The sequence below is a fragment of the Perna viridis genome, chromosome 13, assembly GCF_037379345.1.
Source record: "Perna viridis isolate PV_CMFRI_1.1 ecotype Kerala chromosome 13, ASM3737934v1, whole genome shotgun sequence".
Taxonomy (NCBI): domain Eukaryota; kingdom Metazoa; phylum Mollusca; class Bivalvia; order Mytilida; family Mytilidae; genus Perna; species Perna viridis.
In genome coordinates this window covers 6609759-6634745 of record NC_142457.1, presented here as the reverse complement: position 1 = coordinate 6634745, position 24987 = coordinate 6609759, and the positions used below count along the sequence as shown (strand labels likewise).

The following is a 24987-nucleotide window of genomic DNA, read 5'->3' as shown; positions in this document are numbered from 1 at the left end:
TGAAAGTACTATTGTTTGTGGGGTACCAATTTTCATGGTTTTCTTTGGAAGGCCAAACCATGAAACTTGATTCCCAACGAAGAGGAGATTTCCATTGATGTATATATTGAAAACCTCATAACCACAAATTTAAGAATTCTCGAACTTGTGTTTCTCCCATAATCCCCCAAAATTGGTATCCACGAATTAAAGTACTCTCACAGTAATTGTTGCATAAAATCATTAACTTTTTACTGACATTGAAAGATTATTGCACTATCTGAGAGTGTTGTCTGCAGCATTTAGAGTGATCAAGTTTTAAATGTCAGACTCTGTTCAGAGCTTGATGACTTAAGTGCATATAGTAAAAACAACTTGCAATAATAAGATAAAAAGATTTGATTATTCCAATACAATACAAATTCATATCATTAGGATATCATCTCAATTATATAGCATGGCTAGGCAAAATGGTATAATGTTATTATGTATAAATTTTACAGTCTGCTTACAAGTGCTTTCTGTTATTGAATAATTCATACATGTAGCTTTTGAATGTACTTTTGGCATTATATTTTCTTCCATTGAAGCTTGGTATGTTCTGGAATTTATTGATTTTTTTTAAATTAGAAGGTACACATATATTGATGTTTTGTCACTAACTGCCTTGAATTTCCATGAGTGCTCGGTTTCAAAATTCCAAATTGAGGAGTGGTATGAAAGAACCCCACTGAATTAATTTTTTATTCTGAATGCTTGGGAAATCCTGGTCTTCAAAGTAATATAAGATAACTATGGGTGTGGCCAGAAAAATACAGGGAAAAAATGCATAGGTGTATTTGACAGCTTGTATTCATATATGGAAACAACGATTGCAGAATAAATGGTTTGACTAGAGTGGACCATATATTAATCTTACCATATAGTTCAAAATTTCCTTTTAAAATCAGACATGCATAGAATTTTGAGAACTTCGTCCATTAAAGTTCTGAAGACCATCTTTTGAGTACTTACTTCAACTGCTGTGTTGTGGATAAGTTTTTTATTGCATCTATGTATCTATTTTTCAGTGTCCTAGTTGCCAAGAATGACATTGTCAAAATATCTGACTTCGGAACCAGCAGAACATGGAATGAAAAGAGCACCAAAATGTCCTTTGCTGGAACAGTGGCTTGGATGGCTCCAGAGGTTATCCGAAATGAACCATGTTCAGAGAAAGTTGACATTTGGTATATATGTTTATTTACTTTAAGTAATTGGACTGGAGTTGATAAAAATGTTTGCATATTTAACATGCTGTGCAAGTAATTTGGATTCACAATTAAGTTTTTTGCATCTTCTGCTATTATTATACTGGTAAAATATATTCATGCGTAGATTTACTCAACTCCTGGTAAAGGAGTGATAAGATTGTCAAGAAACTTCGTGAGACCATTTTTAAAACTATAATTAACACAATGATTTGCAGATGCTGGTGATTTATGTGTAAAATATCATTTCACTAAGGCAACAAACTCTCTTTCATTTTTTATTCAAAAATTATTGAAAAAAAATGTTTTTCTCTGAAGATTGAGATTGTTAATTCATGATATTAAAATACATCTAAAGGTATTGCCATGAATTGAAAAATCTAAATCAATAAAACTTAATTATCACAAAAGCAGACCTTCATGTAGCACCTCCATGGAAAATTGACTAAATGACCACCATTGAGAATTGATCTAGTATCTTAATGGAAAATGCACTAATACCACATTGATAGGCTGTCTTCAACTTCTGGTGTCACATTGTAACAATTGTTTGTAGGTAGGCTGGCACAATTTTACATAGTTATAAAAAAATGGGACCCCTTGAGCTATGGAGTGTCCCTTGAAACTTTGATACTGCCTGGATTTCTCTCCCCTGAATGACATCTCAATCAAAAGTCCAGTGCATTTACATCTTGTTCCAGACTCTATGAAGGGGTAATTTTTTAACTGTTGTTTGTTGTATAGGTCCTTTGGTGTGGTATTATGGGAATTACTATCAGGGGAAATTCCCTACAAAGACGTTGATTCTTCAGCAATAATATGGGGAGTAGGAAGTAACAGCCTGCATTTACCTGTGCCATCGTCCTGCCCTGAGGGCTTTAAACTGCTGATGAGACAATGCTGGTAAGTTTGTGTTTAAAAAAATTAAGTTTACCAAGATACATTTAAGCAGAAGCAGATCCAGATACTACATTGTATGTAAAAGGAGGGGGAGTTGGTTCTAAGCTATCATTTGCTCATTTTACCCAATTTGAAAAAAAAATGATGAATTTTTTAACAGAAGTAGGGGATTCCCTACCCTGGACATCTCTGTCTTGATTGGCCATTGCAACTGGATTAGGATAAACCTCTTTTAGCATTCTTTGGACTTTAACAAGTAAGGTTTAAATCCAAACAGTCAAAAGGTAAAGAATCTGTTCATGGCCGTGGGCAAAAGATTGGGAGGAGAGATGTTGCTTCAGAAAGGGTGATTGGAAAGAAGGGAATTCCATGGGCAAAAGATTGGGAGGAGAGATGTTGCTTCAGAAAGGGTGATTGGAAAGAAGGGAATTCCATGGGCAAAAGATTGGGAGGAAAGATGTTGATTCAGATAACTTTTATGAAGCTTAAAAAATGTCTGGAAGAGAAGGAAAGAGAGGTGTGCTATTGCATTTTTTTGGTTTGTTATGCCTTTACGAGCTGGGTTATACTAGTTCAGTTGTAAAAGATCTTTAATAGCAAAAAACAGAAATCGATTGGAAGTCTGTGAAGAATGTTACCATATTTTGTTCTCATAGTACTGATCGGATGCTTCTTACACCTATGGCTCAATCATATTATCAAACAGAAATATTGAACAGTAAAATACATGTATTTAAATGCTACAGTTGCAAATGCCTTATTGAATTAAGAGTTACTGTAAAATAAGTAATTTTTGTGAGCCTTTGATTTTCATGATAATAAATAGTCGCGAAAAAGCTTACTTAGACACTATCTTTGTATGTTCAAGCAATTATTTTATAAAAAGCGAGAATAAATCTTTGCGAAATTAGCCAACGACAGCAAAACAAGAAAGAAAGTAGTCACAAAAATAAGTTGGTTTACAGTAATCATTTAATTTTAGGCTTTGCCTGTGAAGGGTCGAACTATTTGTATTCAAATAACCGCCATGGTATATGAAGGATGTCTCGACCAATATGAATATTTGAGACTTCAGGGATTGGATTTCAGAATTTTTTCCACTAGCTAAATTTAGCAAGTACTGAAAATTTACACTTGCTAAATTTAAGTTTTTTAGGCTCTTTCTGGACTTTACCTATATTACATACAGAATTCCACTAGCAAATTTTAGCAAGTGGAAATAGTTTCTGTTAGCAGAATTGAATTTCAAATATATATATATATATATATATAAAAGATGGGTAATTTTAATTCAATATATATATATATGTCACTGATGCTCTGTAGGGCTGTATATAATGACAATTTTTATCCTATATATATATTAGGATGTCACTGATGCTCTGTAGGGCTGTATATAATGACAATTTTTATCCTACTTCCAGGTCTCCTAAAGCTAGGAACAGACCATCATTCAGACAAATATTGATGCATTTAGAAATAGCATCACCAGAGTTACTCAACTTTAAACATCAGGACTTCATAGAAGCTCAGGTATGTTATGTTTCATTCAAGTAGTTTCTACATACATGTATTCACATTTTTGGGTCAACTTATGCTGAATATTTGGAAATTATAATCATTTGTGCATACAGATCTGTACATTTGAGGAACCTTGCATTCATCCTCCATTAACCAATTCAAGAACAACAACTCTTGCAGTGTGTCTATTTCATATAATTTTTTTCTCAAATGTATAACAACTGAATGACAATGTGGTCTGAAACTAAAGGAACAAAACTGAATTGGTGAATTGTGCCAAAAAAAAGATGGGTAATTTTAATTCAATAATTTATTACAGATTATATGGAAAGAGGAGATTAAAGAACAGCTCCAGTTAATACGATGTGAAGGTACACACATGCCTCACCTTGAAGAGGAGTTAGTTAAGAGGAGGCGGGAGGAATTAAGGTTAGTTTTGTATCTAACAATTTCATGTTCAATTTTATTTCTTGTGAAAGTACTCAAGTTTACACACAATTAAATTAATTTAAAGACTATAAAGTTATTTTGGATATTTTTGTATTTGTTCCCTACCAAAGCTTGATGCATTGACTTATAACAGTGTGAGTTGTCTGTGCATGTGTTTGCCACATCTTGTGAGCGCTCTTACACCTACATTTCTCATAAGGTTTTATTGATTTTTTAATATGAGTTTTTATATTCTAAGATACATTTGATTTTTTTATACATTTGCATTTACTTTGAGAAGAAGGTGACCAGAGACTTAAAACTGGTCATGTCAATACCTTATAAATAGGTATAATTATTGTCTTTTCAGGCATGCACAAGATGTGAGGGATCATTATGAAAGAAAGTTAGAGAGAGCTAATAACTTGTACATGGAACTCACAGCCTGTATGTTACAGTTGGAAAAGAGAGAAAGGGAGTTAATTAAGTAGGTGTTTTAAAGGGAGATAATTTCTGTTTTCTAAAATAGGAAAAAAAACATGGCTTTTGTTTAAGCAAGTGTAGGATGAATATTTTATTGCAAATTTGATAAATTTGATTGGATATATTTTTTTCATATTTGTTTTATTCATATGAGATTCAAGAATGGTTTTCACAACAAAGGTTGAAATATTAACTGGATGTACTATATGTAAATCTCAACATGTTAGGAAAAATGATTAGTCTTTTACTTGGACACGATTACTTATTTTCACTTACAGGCCTATGCACTTCTCATGATTCCTTAGAATCTGATACATTACAATAGTGAACATTTTTTATTGGTTTTCATTTTCCTGCCACTCTAACAAACTTATAGCAGTGAATTACACCATCACCAAAAAAAAACTTTACAGTAAAAGAAATTATTCTTCCTCTCAACATTTGGGGTATATATTGGAATCCCCTTGTCTGTTTGTCATTCTATCTGTTCATCATTATGTCAGTCTGTCATTCTGTCATTCTTTCAGTTCATTATTATATCAGTCTGTCTTTCTGCTATTCTGTTAGTTCATCATTCTATCAGTCTGTCATTATGTCAGTCCATCATTCTATCAGTCTGTCATTATGTCAGTCCATCATTCCATCAGTCTGTTATTATATCCATCTGAATTTTGTCCCAATTGTCTCAGCTACCAATGAATGAATAGACCAAATTCGTGGCCTACATTTTAAGCAATTTTTGGTGCTGTCTAAAATGAACTTCATGCATGATTGGGATATACCAAGCATAATAATGTTTGCACTTCATGTTAACCTTTTTAGAAGTAAACAACTGTTGTAATTTTATTGTTTTACAGGAGGGAACAGCAGCTTGCTATGTATGCTAAGAAACGTAAGAGTATTGTACGACCAGTTATAAGAGCTCAGGAGAGGTTAGAACGGATGAGCAAGAAAAGGTCATACAAATCAGGGTCAGAACCAACAAGGTATGGATATTATACAGTGTATCAATTCTATTACCTGAAGATACAATACTTATCATAATATTTTACATCTTACACATTAGATACATTTAGGATTGTAGGAAGTTGACAAAATATGAATTGATCCTACTATATAAATCTTGTGTGATCGTGTATTTAAGGAGGTAGACCTAAAGTAAGGGACATAACCCTTTCAAATCATTGGAATGTTTGTGTAAAGCATTTTACATCAATTTCATCTAAGTATCAAAGTAACTTGGATTGATTTCATTCTATTTCAAATGAAAGCTTGATAGGCTTTGTTGAAATTGAATATGATGCAAACATATCACTGATTTTAAGAGTTATGTCCCTTACCCCAGGTCTACCTCCTTAAAGACATTTCTGAGAGTATTACTAGTATTGTATATCAGGTAATTTTCACAGGATGCTAGTTTTTGTGTATTTTAACAGTCTGTTAAAAAATACCAAAATCAATTACTTGAACTATTTATTTCCTCTTGGTTTAAATTAAAGACTTTGTGCACTACTTAGCATCAGCCAAATTAAGAAATGCGAAATTTTTTGTATTCTATTGAAAAATTGAGACCTATAAAAATAACCAATTCAATAATATAGTATCACCTCATAATCTATCAGGCTGTAATACTTGTAATAATGTATCACTTTTAAAAACTGACATTATTGTATATAGTAAAAAAACATATCTATTTCATTCATATTTCAGCCCGGAAAATATTCATATGGATAGCAGTCTGACAACTAGCTCTGAGTTTGTACTGCCATCACCTACAAAACAAAGGATGAGGAAAAGTCGACACAGAAGGGGCAGCAAAGGATCTTTAAGCAGTATATTCTCAAGTCCTGCCAAAAGTCCAACAAAGGATGCATTACACGATGAATTACGTGCAAAACAGATGCAGTTACAAAGAGCTGACCCTAGGCATGTGATGCCCGGGGTTTTTAAGTATCTCGGCCCTGGAACAGCAGTTAGAGAATACAAATCAAATGATGAACATGAATTCGGCTGTAAAAATTGTGATGGAGGTTCTACGACAAAAAACTTAAATGATGTGTGTTTTGGATGTGAAGGTGTTTGTAGTGATACGATGTGTAGCAGTAAGCGATCCAGTAGGATCAGCGTTGACGAGAGCCCAACGGCAGATACCGCCGCCTCGTCAACTCCAAGTCCAAGTGTGGAGTCAAAAGATTTAGTTGAAAACCATAACATTGGAAACATAAATGAATCAAAACATAATGTCCCTGAAAAAGATTCTAATGAAAATTTAAACTGTTCCTTGGACGCTGAAACAGGGACGGAAAATACTACAACTTCCACTAATGATGTGAATACGGACGATAATACAATAATAAACACTGCACTGAATCGTAGAATTAGTGACCCTCGTAGCTCTCCTTCATTAAACTTAAACATGAGAATGGATAGTACTGATTCAGAATCTGTAAATGTGATACGAAGGGAGAGGAGATTCCGTTCTTTAAAAGTAAGTTTAATTGTTGAAGTAGGTCATGCCTATTTGAAGTAGGTCATGCCTATTGTTGTGCATATTGAACTACACTGGATTTCATTGCTTTTAATTCCTAAATGTTTATACTGAAAATTAAGTATGCATTGTGACCTTAATCATTTTTGAAACTGAAATAGAAGACTTTTTTTTTTAAGCAATACTTTATTTTACTGGACTTGTTACTGGTATGATCTACCTTAATGGGGAGGTTAAAAGGATTTAAGTTAACATCAACCTGAAAGTCTAGCTTTTCAATACATGCAATTTTTGCCGACATATTGCTTTTGCATTATTTGAATGCAATCTGTGTAGATGGTCAAAATCTCAATGCAATGATACATATCTTAAGGCAGTAAACTTGGGGTAAGGGACATAACTCTTGAAGTCAGTGATATTTTTGTATCATAATCAGTTTCACCAAAACCTATCAAAACCTATCAAGCTTTCATTTGAAACAGAATGAAATCAGTCCAAGTTACTATGATGCTAACATAAGATTAATTTAAAATGCTGAATACAAACATTCCAATGATTTATAAGATTATGTCCCTTAGCCTTGGTCTACCTCCTGAAACCTTTGGGAAAACAAGCTGTGGAAATTTAAAATAAGACTGTCTCTAGAACTGATAATTACTGTAAAACTGTTTAAGAAAATGACAATTTTTTTTATTAGCATTCGGAGGATTCTTGGTCAGAGGAAGAAGGAGAAGTCAGTGAGGATGACATTCGAAGAAATCGAAGTCGACAGTCATACTGTTCTACATTAAGTTCAGAAGGTATTCTCTCAGAGGAGGAAAACACAAGTGAACATTCAGAACAGTTAACTCCTGATGGATTGTTGTCTACTAATAGTTCAGAAAATTTACACTTAGAGTTAGCTAATTGTGCTGTGATACATGTATCTGATGGACTCTCCGATCGGGAGCATACTGTCCGGAAAATGAGGGATCAAGTATCAGTATCACCAGAACATTTGTATGAGGTTTGTAATTTATAAAAGAGAAATCAGGTGGACTTAGGCAAGAGCATGACTAGTGTCATGCTCCCTTAAGTGTAAGAATCAGGCAGTGGTTGTAACATGGTATGGAAAACCCTCCATTTTAAACGTTTAATTTAACTATTTGCACCACCAGAATCCAGAAAAAAGACAAGATTTTCCATATCAATTTGGTAAAATGAGTTATAATCTCATTGAAATGCTCAGAGATAAATGATGGTCTTTTCAAATAGAGAAAGTATCCTTGAGTGAAATTATATTGTCAGATTGGTGGGTTTTTGACATTTGAACTTCTGAATTTTCCCTATTTGCCTGATTCTTTCAAAAACTTACACTTAAATTGATAAACATGGGTTTTTTAACAATAGAAAAATATTTGTCTATCCATATTTCTTGTTGGGAATTAAGTTTGTTGTCACAACTACTCATACATGTATTTTAGGTGTTACATTTCACAAAGAAAAACAAATTTAATTGGTTATAAATGAAAGGATTTCATTTAATAAATGAGGTACAAATATACATCTCGATTTGTGTTTTTCCGAATTACCCCTATATGATAAACAATGTATAATTAAGTGCAAGTAAGATCAAGATTTTTAATTAATCTCATAGTTATGGATTAATTTTCAAATTCATCTAACTTATTTATTTGGTAACCTTAAAATAGGTACTTGATGGATTTTTCAAAATATTTTTGTAGAATTCAGACATCACCTCAGATTCTGATGAGTGTTCGGATATCACTGTCTCAACGACTGTTCATCGTCCAGCACGTAGACTTGGAGCTGAAGGGTGGTGAAAAGTTTAACATTGAAATACATCTCAAGTGCTACTGACATTTATTCATACATTTTTAATGGTATGAGAATTGTAGGCTTAGTAACTGTGGTTACCAGGAGGTTATTCATTGTTACATTTGCTATGTTGAGTCAATTTAACATGATGATTTGTCATTGTCTTTAGTATGCTGGTACAATTAGACAATTGATTGAATAGTGTAAACTACTGTCATTTTTTAAAACCATTCCAAACTGAAAAGTAGACACGGTAAAATATTTTGCATTTTTACCCTCGTCGCTAATGGTAAAAGGAGGTCTAGTAGCCCGTGATTATATTTCCATGTAGTGTAATTTGGTGATTCCAAAACCTAACAAATACACCAATATGCTAAATAACTCATAATTTGGGCATTTAAAAATTAGTGTGTTTTTAATTTTGTGTCCCCATATTTGCCATAAATATAGAGAAAATTTAATCCCAGTGAAAAACACTAGATGGTACTTATATGGGCTTGTTAATTATAAGCCTGATGACAATAAGTTATCGTTGGTAGACTGTATACCTTTTCTTATTATTCAGTGCATGTTTTTTTTTCAAATTAATGGCAAAAAAATAATGATAGAAAAATACTGAGAAGTTTTTTGAATCGATTTTAAAATTTTGGTTAAGAAAATGTTATTAACATCATTTGGTATGATTTTATAGATTTGTATCTAGATGTGTTACAAATTGATTAAAATGATAAGTTTTGTGGTTGTTTAAAAGTAGGTAGCATCTATAAAGGGAGGTAATTCTGTTTTATATTTATTGTGGACTGAATGCTCAAGTATACATGTTCTTATTTTATGGTTATATTTTTTAGTAAATAATGTTATTTATATGTAAAGTTTTTGCCAACTGGACCAATTTTTCATTAGTAAGTCTAGTCATATCATGGAAACTAAATGGCATTTCACTGTTGCTTATTTTAGGCAACTCTTAAAAAATTGTTGGTTTTCTGTTTCTAATCCACAATTTTGGATGTGGGTAGGTAGGTGTGTGATTTTTTTTTCTGTAAAAGCCTAAAAGGCATTAATTTAAAAGATGTGTACAATTTAAAGAGATCAAAAACATTCTTTGGAAACTAAAACTTTAGTTTGATAAATTGCAAACCAATGATTTTTTTTAGGTTGCCTTCTCTCAGCTGTTCTAAAACATCCACAAAAAAACAGGCAATTTCGGAAATGCACAATTAGCACATATTTCTTACACCATTTACTTGATCTTCATAACACCTTCATGTTTGCTATCTAGAGCATGAAATTAGTCAAAAGTGTATTTTTAAGATCATTAGCGGTAGAAATAATTACTCTACTGCTGGCCCGCATCAAGATAATTTCATAATGAGCAAGTCAAAGTTAAACAAATCTTGCCCACTGGGCCATTTAATTTCGACGATTTTCATTTTGTTCAACTTATCATATATGCAAAAAAACTTCATTCCAGACTGATTCAGGCAAAACTGGGCCACTTAATCAATTGGACAAATTTTACTATTTCTGCCCTTGAGATTTGTAATAGATATCTTTTCTTCAATGATTAACATGGTTAAACCTTAAAACAGTAGATGTCGCAGGTGTGCGTTGCCTTCCTTGTGCTACACGACAGTGGCCTCTTTATGTCTGTATTTATTTAACTCTATGTGGTTGATAAGATAAGGCCTTAAAAAATTACCTGTGTTTCCACTGACCCTACAAATTTTTTGTTTTGCCTACCCTGATGCTTTTTTGACAATTTTTTGACAAGCACTATTGAAATTTAAATTTGCCTCCAAAACTAACCAGTCAAAAACTGTGGAATAAAAATTTTAAGAATTTGCCTACCTACTGATGCTAGTTTTTTATAGCATATAAATGGAAACACAGGTTTTTTTTTGCCTAATTAGGGTTGTGAATTGTAAGTGGTTATGTTTCAGAATATTATAAAGTGATGTTATTTTTCTCATAGTCTTGATTTACAAAATCATTGCGTTTTTTTTCTTACGTAATAAGCAAGATTCTCTATGTTATCAAATTTTGCCAAATTACAAAATTTTGTTAGAAACTAATGAAAATGTTAGAATAGAAAAATGCAATACATTGTTTAAATTTTCTACCAAGTTACTATTATAATTGATATTGGGAAGAGTAGTATGTATTTGTCAAGAATGATTGTGGAGATGTAGACCATTTATTTTTCAATTGTTCTGTCTTCTCTTGTTGTAAAAATTAAGTTTTTTTTTTTCTTTTTTTGGAGGATTACTCCTTCTATGTTAAGTCCAAAATCAATTAAATTTTAGAGATAAATATTAAGAATTTTAAGTTTTTGAATTTGCTTTATTACATGGTGAACCTCTTTTGTTTTATCTAGATAGTTGCAATGACAACCTGGCTGGTTTTGTTTTGGCTATTTTGTACAGAACTGGTCTAGTGTTGTGTCAATGGACAGGGCAGGTCTTGTTCTGTCTTTTAATGACAGGACTGGTCTTATTTTGGATTTATTAGCAAGACTTTTCTGGTTTTTAATTCAAGGACAGCTTTTGCCCTATTTTGCATTCATTGAAAGACCAGTCTTGTTTTTGTTAAAATCTTTTGACTTCCAACTGAACATATTTGTGTTGTGACAAAAATTCATGTTGAGTTTGCTGATAAGCTGCCTGATGGGCTGCGACAAAGATATACATATTTAATTTGAGTTTGGTACAAATGTAGTAGATTTTTGGTACATGTAGTTAAGATTTACGGTTATGATATGAAATATCAAGTCTTATTCTAGGCAATTTTATGGGTCTTATTTAAGTACCAGTTTTTGTAAGAATCAGACAGATGGCTAAACATAATATAAGACCACACCCATCAGTAAAGATATCACCATGCCTATTCTTAATTAGATAAGATTGAATACTAATATGACAAACATTTATGAACAGATTACTATGTATGGAGGAAGCATTTGATTTTTTATGAGGCAGGACTGGGATAAAATTTGAAATAAAAAGGCAGGACGTTGATGTTTGATGTTTGGGTAGGAAATATCCAGGATGAACAATTGGGTAAAATAAAAAAGCATGATGCTTATCAGTAAAAAAATCAGAATTTTAAAAAATCTTGGATGGGCTAATGGGCTATAATAAAAAATAAAAAAGTCAGGTCAGAAATTATACACAAAAAAAAAATCCAGGACACAAAATCTGATCCTAGCTCCCCTAGAAATCAAATGGTTTTACCCTTTGTTCCCTTCAGACAAGGTGGCCAGGGTACACAGTTCCACTCCTTTCCATTCCCTACAACTCCCATTTTTCCAGTTCATTTTGTTCTTAGTCCCTTGCAGTTATTAGATTGTTTCCAAGTTTATCTTGTCTGACAACAGTGTTGATACTTTTGCTAAGCTTCAGTGATTAAAAAAGCAGGCCCAGTACTTAGTAAATTTTATTGAAGTAAGACATATCCAGAATGTTGTTTTTCAATTTGCAAAACTGATGGGATTAAATGGTGTCTTGTTCATGAGATATATATTAACATGATTTTTTATGTTTTTACAAGTCATGCCTGATTCTTACAATTCCTTATACTAAATTAGACATGTGTTGTTTATATATTTTTATTTTTTGTTTATTCTTTTTTTTTCTGCCGTAAACCCATTTTGTCTTCCTGTTTTTCTGAGATATTTGTTCATTTAATGTAATGAACACAAGGACTTAAAATAACAAATTTCACAGTTGAATTAAGATGTATTTGAATACTATGAATAATAAATTGCATTTGACCTTCATGAATATAACTATTCCTATTAATTTCTGAAATTACATAACAGAAACTTTAGCTTATTGGTATAGCTGTCTAGCAAAGAACGAACTTTAAATAAAGACAGCATCAACTGAACATAAAAACTAATTTATATAGCTGTACCTGTGACCTCCAAAAAGAAAGCAGAATAAAGGTCACATAAGACAAGTGTTTTTTACATAGAATACAATGCACATGTGTAAGTGTTTGAAGTCATGTCAATTATAGCTACATTTGTGTATAAACAAATGACACCTAAGGCTTAAACTGGAGTTTTGAGGAAGTTTAATTCTGTATTTTTCTTCAGAACTTGGGCATACTTCAATAGGACATTTACATTAGTTAACTGATCTCCATTTTAGATTTAGTCCTTGTTTTTGCTGTGATGTTGATTTTTATTTTACTGCTGATATGTTTTTTATTTTTATTTTTATTTTTATTTTTTTTTAATTTGTTTATTTATTTTATTATGTTCTTACAGATGTGTTTTATCACATTATACTTTTACCAATTCTAGACCCATATTTGACAATACTTTGTAATGTGAATTTGTGTAAATCTTAGGAAATGTAACACTATATAAGCATATTTCTTCTTTTCGTTATTTTGAAATTGTTGGTATCAGTTAAAACTAGTGCTGTTCTAGAATAAGCATACCTACATGCGTAGTGATCCTCAATGTACTTTATGACCACTAATAACTTATGGCAGACTTGTAGTCTTTGATTTTTACTGATTTCCATGTATTTTTATCACCATCTTGAGGAAAGAACACTTTGTCCTGGAGTTAGATTTATTTCAGCAAACAATATGAGATAAAATATTCTTTCAAGGAATTTTTAGTTTAGCAAAGTGGTTTTCAAAGTATTTCAGATTTTCATGATTCTGTTTTCAGCAATAGTGACTGACATTTTTTTTAAAGGAATGATTTGTTAAAAGATTTCTGATTGGTAACTAAGATATGACTTTGAAGCTCTCATTGGTTAGTTTAAAACAAGTGATGGATGTGTGATGTTTTCCCATTGGATAATATGATATTGTTGAGATTTTATCAAATGTTAATTGTTTTGAGAATTTATAATGTCATTGTTTGTCTCTTGTTTGTTAGCTCTATAATGATCATGTCATGCTTTGTCAAATCGTCTTACAGTGAGTAATATAGTTAACTCCATGGGATAGATTTGGTCATGACAATCACATGATGAAATTCCTTAGGTAGTTGACTTGAAAATTGACGAGGAGATTTTAACTTTCTTTCATATCTTTAAGGAGGTAGACCTAGGATAAGGGCCACAACTCTTAACAAATCATTGGAACTTTATATTCAGAGTTTAACATCAGTCTCATGTAAGTATCAAAGTAACTTGGATGATTTTATTCTGTTTCAAATGAAAGCTTAATAGTCTTGGGAGAAATTGAATATGATACAAACATACCCCTGATTTCAAGAGTTCTGTCCCATACGCTAGGTTTACCTCCTTAAGTGATAGAAAGTTTAAATCTCCCTGGTAACTGTCCAGTTTACTACGTAAGCCATTTCATCAAGTATATTGGTCATTCAATCTAGGACCTTCTTCTATTTCCTGAAGTTAACTATTTAACACTCTGTAATTTAATGTTTTAATTATTTTGCTGTAATCTGATTTTTTGGTTGCAGTATTTTAAAAACAGGGTATTTGCTTCTCTGCGTGTTTCAGAACATGTCAACATAAATCAATGACTTGTTATGAAATGATTGGTGACTTTTAGAGGGCTTTTTTTTCATTCTAAGAGAAAAAATATTCCAAATGAAGTTTTTACATGAAAGTGGTGGTGTGCTTGGCAGATTTTGTTTGGATTCAACTATTAATGTACTAAGAGTAATAGCATAGCAATTTTTAAGACTTCAGAATTCTATATTCTATATGAAAATATTGTAGTGATATTGAAATTTCTATAAGTTCTGCCTCAAAATTGAGAATTATATTGTTTCCAAGCATGTGGTTCTAAAACGGCTACTCAAATTGAATGAAATGCAGAGATTATAAATATTCTGTCCATATGTAAAATTATTAGCTTTTTTCAGCACAGATTTTACATCTTTCTATTGTTCTCTTACATTTGACTCTATCATTCTGAACATATCATTTATTTTCCAAGTTTACTGAAATACCTCTGAATTTTTTCGTTTTTACATGAACATCGCCATTTTGAATTTTTTTTTGGAAGTTTAATTTGTGTTGACATTCCACGGTTTATTTAATGTTTGTAAATAACAGATTATATGATGATATTGGATATGCAAGAAATAAATTTTGTTGTGCAGTGCAGAATAAACAATAACATTGAAGTTTTTGTCTTTTTTCTAGAGCAATCTAGCGATGGACTGCTTTTCAAGTAATTGGTGTGAAAATTAATCAGCAGTGCTAAAGTGTTAACCCTATCACTCCTCATCACTTGACCATAAAGAGTAATCAAGGGAACCAAGATCAGACATAGAAAACAAACACAACAAAGAACATAAAGTAACTAAAATAATACATACAAAGTAACAAAAGTAAATGAGCAACTCAGGACTCCACTAAAAACTGGGAGTATGGACCAGGTGCACTGGTAAGGTAAGCGTCCTCTGCTTTTCTAGAAACTCGTGCTAAGTTGCTCATAAAAAGTCAAGCCTGGGAATAAGCATCAGTATAATGATATGGTCATATCACTTCGTAACTAATAAACACGAGTCCTGGTCTTGGTACCACAGATCTTGAAAAATTACTCAACTCTGAGAAAATTCTTAACTGTTTGTGACGTCATCAATTTCAAGGATTTTGATAGAGTTGCCATGGAAATTAAGAATATTATCAGACATAAGTATTTTTAACTGATCCATACAAGTAGATGACAGATTGATGACCAGTAAATAACTGATCACTGACAGAATGATAACAAAGGAAGCTATAGCAAATGAAATCATTGTTTTGAAAAAATAACTGAAACATCTTGAAACGTTTTGTCTTCTTTTAGTTTTACAACCTTTTCACAGTCAGAGGTCTACAATCAGAAATCTTTGCAAATAAGGTGACACATAAAAACTTACTATGTTAGATTTTGACATGCCCAATTAATACTCAAGAACACAGTGTCTTTATTTTATCATTTAATAAAGGTATAATGTTTACAATATATACATATCATATTGCACTAATAAATCATCTTGGAAATATAGAAAAAAAACAAGTATAATTTACAAGCATCACTGATCAACATATCACTTGAGATTTTAATGATTTATTCTAGCAAGTAACACCTATCAAAAATTAGAATGACTTAAAGAGAAAAAAAAAACAAAAGATTTTAATCATAAAACACTTGGTAACCTTATTGTGTTAGTACAACAGGAATTTCTCTGAACATAAATGAAGTTTGAAGCTTATTTCAGTAAAGTATTTAAATTTTCAAAATAAAAGGAAACAGACACGTGGAAAGATACATGAAGCTCATCAAGTTGAAATAAAATTCCAATAATTAGCTATATATGTGTGGGTGCACATAGCATGGTAGAAATTTCTGAACAAATTCTAAGCCAAGACATTTAAAGGATGTGGCTTAACCTTTTACTTGTTTTAGTCTTGTACTTGTACTTGTACATAGCCACTGCCACTTTCCAAATATTATGCTAGTCAGTTTAATAGGTCAACTTCAGTGTCAAATCTCTGTAAGTATTAAAGTAAGTATTAAATGACCCATCACTTTGACTATTAGTACCATCAGAAACAAGGATTACCATATTTTTCCATATCAGTTTGGTAATATGAGTGATAACTCTATTGAAATGGACTGTGAATGAACATTTCAACATCAGATAATTCTGTCAAACAATTCGAATTTCTGATATTCTAATAAAAAAATTCTATTGTTTCCAGTGATGCTGAGATTTGACAATGGTCATTTCAAATAGAGAAGATATTACCTCAATCATTGGGTTACTGACATGCAAGTTTAAGGTTTTTCTCATTTTGCCTGATTCTGACAAATACCTGTACTTTTATTTCAGATAATACTCTTTCTAACTCGTTAACTCTATGAACAAACAATTATTAAAAAAACAACGAAATATTCTGGAGTACCCTTTTCAGAGTTAATTATCACTTATATCTCATTATGAAAGGTAGTCTTGGCCATCATGATCACTAGCCTATTTTGGCTAAATAAAACCTTTTTAGGATCTCTCTTCACTACCATCCTTTCAGTCATTTTAACAAAATACGAAAGAGAGAGCACTCCTCCATCATTTTTATGACTATGAACAATATACAAGGCATCCTTACTATTTTTTGTTAGGCAATTAAACGGGTGAAAAATAACTGCAAGACTCCCTTATTGATATTCATGAAAACAAATGACTTTAAAACCAAGAAAACAATTCTCTAAATGTCCTAACAAGTCTCAGATACATTTCTAGAAAATAGGTAAAAGCACAGTTAAAGATGCCCAATATCACTCAATATTTATAGCTGTGTAGCTTTAATAGATAAATATCTGTTTCAGTCCAATCACCTTGAAATTCATGGATATTAAGCAAGAAATAGATGACCACTTTACATGATTTCAATTTCCTAATGGCCCAATTAATGATTAAATAAAAAAAATTTGCATTGATTTTTACAATTGTCAAATTTTTTGCTACAATCCCAGGGACTTTCTGACAGTTTTTGCAGCTATTTCTTCAAATTTAGTTCTATTTTCCCTCCAGGTTTTAGCAGCATCCACATTAGCAGCACTTTCATCATTTGGCTCTGAAAGACAGAATAAATAACACTGGTATTAAACTTTTCATGTTTACTTTGATATTTCATAAATTATCAACTGTAAAGGCTTCCATGGAACAATTGGTGTTATATGTAAAAATAATTTCCACAAATATATCTTGACAGCTCCATACGAAACTTTTAGTTTACTCTTTATGTTTACTTCACAGGTTTTAAAAAATGAATATGCAGTAATCTACTTGCTGACACATTTTAAAATAAAATGCTTCACCAGGTACAGCTTAATGAACCGCAGAGGTCAAACCCTGAACAGATGGGTCAAGTATGGACACATTACTCAAGTTATATACAGCTTTGAAGTTCGTTAGTGATTAAAAATTTAACATATGATAAAAATTTGTTCAGAAAAAAATTGGACACTTTTTAGCCATTAACTCTAAATTGTTCCAGTCACAACCTCCAAAATCAATCCAAACCTTCCTTCTTGGGGATGGTACAATTTAAACTCAGGTTATCATACAGACATCCAGAAAATGTTAGTTTCTGGCCCCTTTAGGTCCCTAATTCCAAATATAAGGCAAGTCACAACGCCTAAAATAAATCCCAGCCTTCCTAAATGGTGGTATGACACCTTCTTGTACAATATCAAAGAGATCTTATGGTCAACTTATTGTTCTGACTTTTTCTTTTCTGGTCCCAATTCTTAACCCCCAAAATCAATTCCAGTACGACCTTAGTAGTATAGCAACAACATCATAAACATTCATTTACTTTTCCTGGAATTTTATAATCCATGAAATGCTTGTTTTGACCCCTAATTCTTAAACAAATGGGGCCATAACCTCACATTTAATACCAACCATATTAAATTTGGAACTTTGTTGTAAAATTTGATAAAGAATTACCAAATAACACTGATGCTTTGCACAAAAAACAAGTGTCAACAGACAATGATCAGGGTAGGAAACTCACTCAAATTCTAGCCAGTCCTTAACACAATTTTTAATATATTTACTATATGGCTGTAAAAATTTTTGCTAAAAGTAGCCCGCCCTGCAAAAAAATAATAAGTCTCAGGCTGGCAGTCAGGCTACTTTTAACTCTGCAACGATGACTCACCTGGTGATATCCCCCCTCCCCCTATCCTACCACTCCTAACTGAAGTCAATTTGTATGTACACACCTGCCAACATACTAACAACAGACAGGAGAATTTTTTCCACACTCTGAACAGGACTCCATCGCTCAGCACTAGATTCATAGCCCATAGGATCATCTCCTGGTGCATGTAGAATAGATATACAAACTCTACCATCAGGATATACTGAAAGGACAAGAAATAAACTTAAAACAAATTTATTTGATAGAATCTCGACTAAAATTAGGAATTATAAAGCACTACAATTGTTACAATACCATATATAATGTGTTTGATAAATATCCAGACTACATAGGCAAATGTGCCACACATGAAAATCATATGGTTTGCATCGTATGTTTATGAATCGAGCACCATAAGATAATCATATGTTTCAGTTTACATAAGATTATGGCATTATTATTATGTTTTCAAACAAAAATTAGATATCATTGAGATTGGAGCCATCTCTGTGGGCCCCGCTGTCAATGGTTCTCAAGAAATAGAGCGGACACAATTTGTTTAGAATGGACGTGTAGACAGTACAACCGACAGATGGACCTTTGACCTAGGAAGTTGTACAACATTATGACACATCCTCTGGTGTTGGTTAATATACATGTCAACTATAAATTCTGATATCATAACGGTTCTCAAGATATAGAGCAGACAGGATCTTTACCATAGGACATGGGGTTGTCAACTGAAACCAAAGTTTTTGATCTTGACCTTTGACCTAGGAAGTTGTACATACATTATGATACACCCTCTGGTGTTGGTTAATATACAAGTCAAGTATAAAGTTTGAAATCATTATGGTTCTCAAGATATAGAGCGGACACTATTTTTTTCATAGGACATGGGGTTGTCAACTGAAACCGAAGTTTTTGACCTTGAACATTGACCTAGGAAGTTGTACATACATTATGACACACCCTCTGGTGTTGGTTAATATACATGTCAAGTATAAACTTTGAAATCATAACGGTTATCAACAAAAAGAGCAGACACGATTTTTACCACAGGACATGGGGTTGTCAACTGAAACCAAAGTTTTTGACCTTGACCTTTGACCTAGGAAGTTGTACATACATTATGACACATCCTCTGGTGTTGGTTAATATTAATGATAAGTATAAAGTAGGAAATCATAACGGTTCTCTAAATAAAGAGCGGACACGAATTTGTTACTGACAGACTGATCACTATTGGGTGATATGCCTAAGGCGGGGCCTTAATTGATATATGAGAATATAAATATCATACATGTATGACTATCATATGTTAAATATTATACGATTATCATATGTGGCACATTTGGCAGTGAACAGTTAGGGAAAAAAAACACAGCAAGTTAACAGTACCTCAATTTTGATGGAATTGAAGAACTGTAAAAAAATTTTTAACATTTTAACTTTTTGCTACACTTAACAAACTCTCTTAAACATTGTCATGTAAGTTTCTTAACCCAAAAACATTAAATGATTAAATGAAAGGGAGCTTAACTCATGAATCTATAAGGAGTATCAATCTGCACCATGAGTACCAATTAGTTCACAATCATAGTTTTCCTTTCCTCTTTCAGGAGTCTACTATGGAAGTGACATTTTATAAGCAACTTGGCAGGTGTTTCTAGAAAAGCAGAGGATGCTTAGCCTACCAGTGCACCTGGTTTTTGCTTGTTCCCAGTTTTCAGTTGAGTCTAGGTTGCTCATTTACTTCCGTTTCTTTGTATGGGTTCTTTTGGGTTATTTCATTTTATTTGTTGTGTGTATCTATTTTCTTGGTCTAGTTGTAATTCAAATTTAGGTGCCTACCCTAAACAGTTTATGGCAATTAATTAGGCTCAAGCACTGTTAAAGTCCAGACTGTTTCCACATTAACTCAATGTACGGTAAAATGTTTTTGAAAAATATTTTTTTTTCCCTACCTACCCTATTTTGTTTCCTACTGATAGCAAGAAACAAGACAATAATATTAATTTTTTGGCTTATTGGAGGTGTTTTTGAGTTAAAGAACAATATGTGAGACAAATTTACTATTAAAAGTGGATGGTCTTAGACCATTTCAAGTTTGAATTCAATGGTCCACTACAGTAAAAGATAAGGTCTTCAAAAAAAATAAAAAGAGTCAATGAAATGGGTGGAATATTCAGGAACAAGAGATAATTGTAATGTAAAAAATCTTAGCTCAAAAATTGAGGGTCCTGGACCTCTGATCACCATTAATTTGAATGCTGGGATGGACAGACAGTCATCAGTTAGCCATAATACATCACCTATAAACAAGCTTACTAAACATCTTTTTCCTCAACTATCAAATTATACATTGTAGTATAAGTTTAAAAATCTTTTTGAAAGTTTTGATTCAAATTCAAGTTTGTACAAAATAAAATTTTGAACATCTCAATGTTTCAACAGTCTGTGCCTTACGCCACTAGCCCTATGCTCAAGTCTAGTAGAAATGTATTCAACAAGATAAAGGAAGGTTTCTTTTATTTAGTCTAAAGTAGCTGAAAAAGTTTTTGGTGTGGACTATTACAGTTTTAACTTACTGTTAGGGTGAAATAATTCACAAGTAAATTTCATTTTTGGTGGATTCAAGGGATAATCAGGCGGGAATGATAACCTAGCTGGAAAAACTCCTCCTTCAAAACATGTATTCTCTGGTCCCCTGAAAAGAGACGAACATGGGACATGCATCTTTCATGCAGATTTATGGCAGTTTTGAGGATGACACAAAAATATTACAGTGAGCCTGATAGGGCAATATGTAATGTTCTGTCCAGACATTCAAAACTGGCATTATTCTGTTTATCATCATCATCACAGTTAAATCTATTCATAACACTCCCATTTTTCCCTTTTAAAATCATAAAAGGTGAAATATGATTGGCTGATCAGAAACGTGATCTGAATAAAAAGTAGAATGGAGTGTTGTTAGATCCTACATGTAGAGACTAAAAGGAGATATGTCTAATTCAAATTAAATTGCTCTTCCTGCAATTGTAACAGATACGAAATCAGTATCAAAACTTTTACTATTTACCAACTTTCCAACTGCTTCTAGACTGTTAAGACAGTCTCCATGTATTGCTAAGATAAATTCTTGTATATTTTCAATCCGAGATCAATGTATATGTAAATAGCAATTCAAATTCAAGGGGATAAACAACTTTATTTTTTGTATCCTTTTTAGCTGCAGTTAAGACTGACTGTTTGATTTCATACTTACATAATCAATGCCTCCCATTCAAAAAAATTTTCTTCATTTACTGGGCCGGCTATAATTCCTTCTGGTGGATTCAATGTCAGCTCTGAAAATAGGATAAGGCAAACCATGTGAGAAATATCCCGATCAAATATAGTAAAGGCCAAAAAAATTATAATAATACATGCATGTCTGTTTCCTGCTACCTTAAGTTATGTAGTTATTCCATTTGTAAGTTGAGTGGCATTAACTGGTTACCATTTCTTTGTATCATACATCTGATGTGTATCATTCCTCCTATTTGAAATAGGGCTTATTTCAGTTTTTCTGACACATTTGTTATAGTTTTGCTTCATACCCTTTGACCTTAAAGACATTCTTCCAGTCTTACATGTTAAAGCAGTAGTCCAAGGCTTGTCAACATGAAAGTGGGCCTGAAAAATCAACTACTACAGGCCATCAGTCACTACATAAAAATTTCTGAAAAATGTATTTCAGGCCTGTGAATAGGAAAGTTAGCTGTGAAGACTGTTCTTCTATGGAAAAGCAAGTCACCTGATCGCAATGAAATGTAGAAAATTATAAGTAAAAAGAACAAAATTTGACTGCATTGTCCATCTTTTTTCAAAGTACTTGTTCTAGTATGTCACTGCCATCCTTTGGTTTGATTCCACTTTGCTAGTGTCACAATTAGTGTAGGGATCCAATATAGTACTGAATATTCAACCAACAGTCTCACGAAATTCCTTGGTCTTGATCATTGACGTATGGTACTTTTTAAGTCTCCATTCAAGATACCTAATATCTTGTTTGCTTTGTAGGACAAATACTCCAAAAAGGGGTATTAATGGAACATTGTGTGATACTCCGTCACATAATTGTGAAAAAAAGATGGATTGCAAAATGTTCAAAATAGCCTCACTCAAAAACATTGGATTTTGCTGAAAATTGAACTTCCCTGTATTTTTTGGTACAAAACAACTGTGCAAAGTTTAAAAAAATTCATTGATTTGTCCTCATGTTACCATCTGGAAACCTCGATGGATGGACATAAAAAAAATGGCGCGGAGGTTCTAGTAGTTTATAAGTAATTTAGTGACTGATGTCATAAAATCCAGTAGCCATGGTAACATACTGAAAAAAATATTACTGAGTTTTAGTACAAATCAGGGGTGCCTTTCCAAAACTTACAGCCAAATACTATGTTTTCAGTCCTTTCCTTCAAAATTCTCAATGACTAGCCCGAATAATAGAGGACTGTATAGGATTCAACTAGCCCGAAACAAGAAATGTACACATCATTTCACTAGCCCGAGTCAATTTTAACTAGCCCTGGGCTTTATTAATAATACCCTTATCAATTCTTTTCTCACAATGTTAGTTCCTAAATTTCGTGCGAAATAAGGTATTTTGAAAATCAGCCAGCTGGTGCTGAGGAGAGAACCTAATACTGTAGGGGAATGAAACGTTCCTGATACCATTCTACATTTGAATTACATCTGTTTAATTTAAAATTGTACAAACTTTGACTGGGTCAAGTTGGTGTGCAAAACAGTGCACCTAAATGTAACTGTATAAACAGCGACATCACAGGATTAAATTAATTAAATTGTTATTTGACCTCACTATATGATATTTGATTAACGACCCAAGCCATAAAATCAATTAATGACTGACCGGATATATGCACCTGTTGAGGCATCAATATTGCTGACGGCCTATTCATAAAACCAATCATCTTTATCATATTGGAGGCACATGGGACCGAGGCACATAAGGGGGAATTTTATATTTTACAAAAAAGGCATCATGGGCAGCTGAGAGGGCACCGAGGGCGGCAGGAAGGACACCAAGGGCGGCGCCCTTTTAAAAAGGGCAGGCGGGAACACTGATAGTGCACCCTTACCTTGTATTTTCAGGAGCTTTCCTGGTTTCAGTTGTCTCATATTATTATCTATGCATTGTTTTTATTTTCCTAATGTATATGTACTTGCATTGTACCTCAAGAATATTGTCATGCAAAGTTAAGTTCAAGTCAATGTTTTTTTCTTCATGTCCACTTCTTTACAAGTTTTCACTGAATAACAGCGTCTAAATGTTTGTACTATATTGTTGATTGTACTCTGGAGTCTCAATGTGACTTACTTTTTGGCCTGCCTGATGCAAAGCTGCAATCATTTGTTTCAACTCATCACTTTTATTATCATCATTTTTATTACATAATATTTACAAATAATTGCATGCTTTGAACACATTCTTTCTTGTATATGATGTCATAAACATTGACATAATCATATAATATTTATTTTGTAAATACATAATTTCTTAAAATAGCTCGAACTTGTTTTCAATTTACTTCATTATACCAGGAACCGTCACCATCTTTTTTATCAAATACGTTTTGCATAGTATCTGTAATTAAAGAGATTTGCAACTAACTGAAATTCACATTAACATGCTGCAGGGAACAAGATCTTGTACTTACTTAATCATCAACAACTTAATTTTAAATCATCATCACTAAAAAAGTATTGCAAATATCAAAATAAAACCTTCAGTATCCCATATTTAAGCTTCATGTTCATACAATTTATCTTTTTACCAAAACAAACAAAAAAGGAGTATTGAAATCAAGTTACCTACCCCCAATATTTTACGAAAATGAAAATAATTCAAATTAAATTCACTATTTTCAAATTACCCGATCACAACTTTTTTTGTTTTTTTAAGATAATTGAATAAAATCTTCAGTTTCCCATTTTAACGTCTTCTGGGCATCTACTACAATTAATTTGAGATTTCAATGAAAGGAGTAAAAGTAGTAAATAAGTGGAAAGGTCTGGGAATCTCGTTTTCCACCACCTGATAATTTGGCTAATTAAAAATTTTATTATCTCATTAATCATAGGTCTCCAATAGCACTGCATATTTCTTTTTGTGTAGGTCTGTTGTCCCTGTGTAGACTCTATCCTCTGAAAATACACCCTAAATCTAATGTAAATCATACAAATGTTGGTATTATAAGTTGAATAATTCAGCTTTACACGAATTATCTTACGTTTATACTCGGCCATCAGCCGTCTAAGGGCCGATCCCGCCATAGTTTTCTATCTTTAGACCTTTTATAAGTTGCGAGGGAATATTGTCAACTCTGGGGTATCAACTTAAAGTGTCAAGTCCATGTGTAAGATTTTCTGCATTGAAGGTAAATACAGTAGGTTGGCCAAAATCGAAATGATA

The 24987-nt window shown here is 32.5% G+C and overlaps 2 protein-coding genes across 6 annotated transcripts in view; one reads left to right on the top strand and one right to left on the bottom strand.

Moving 5' to 3' along the window:
* The window catches only part of LOC148599387 (mitogen-activated protein kinase kinase kinase 13-like), a 68319-nt gene extending 56328 nt beyond the window's left edge, over nt 1-11991 (top strand). For all 5 annotated transcript variants that reach the window (XM_088557126.1, XM_088557127.1, XM_088557129.1 and 2 more), the window contains 9 exons: nt 1050-1208; nt 1974-2132; nt 3554-3662; nt 3970-4079; nt 4450-4566; nt 5420-5548; nt 6273-7050; nt 7748-8056; nt 8775-11991. In XM_088557126.1, the coding sequence (XP_088413252.1) occupies nt 1050-1208; nt 1974-2132; nt 3554-3662; nt 3970-4079; nt 4450-4566; nt 5420-5548; nt 6273-7050; nt 7748-8056; nt 8775-8873 (1969 nt within the window). In that variant the 3' untranslated portion in view covers nt 8874-11991. The remainder of the gene's footprint in view (nt 1-1049; nt 1209-1973; nt 2133-3553; nt 3663-3969; nt 4080-4449; nt 4567-5419; nt 5549-6272; nt 7051-7747; nt 8057-8774) is intronic.
* A 3783-nt stretch (nt 11992-15774) lies between these two features.
* Nucleotides 15775-24985, bottom strand: LOC148599386 (ubiquitin-conjugating enzyme E2 G2). The gene is made up of 5 exons (XM_088559825.1): nt 24806-24985; nt 21772-21853; nt 21092-21210; nt 18583-18723; nt 15775-17426 (listed from the first exon to the last, which is right to left on the bottom strand). Exons 1-5 carry the CDS (start codon nt 24846-24848, stop codon nt 17314-17316), a joined length of 498 nt encoding a protein of 165 aa, XP_088415951.1. The 5' UTR covers nt 24849-24985; the 3' UTR covers nt 15775-17313.
* Between the last annotated feature and the right edge of the window lie 2 nt (nt 24986-24987).

What these genes read in the sequence shown, in the direction of transcription:
- LOC148599386 (XM_088559825.1), bottom strand. Translation starts at nt 24,848, where the DNA reads ATGGCGGGATCGGCCCTTAGACGGCTGATGGCCGAGTATAAAC. An exon ending in TGAATTATTTCACCCTAACA is followed by an intron (nt 18,724 to 21,091) that starts GTAAGTTAAAAC and finishes TTGTCCTTTCAG; the next exon opens with TATATCCTGATGGTAGAGTT. An exon ending in TGTTGTTAGTATGTTGGCAG is followed by an intron (nt 17,427 to 18,582) that starts GTGTGTACATAC and finishes TCTGTCTTTCAG; the next exon opens with AGCCAAATGATGAAAGTGCT.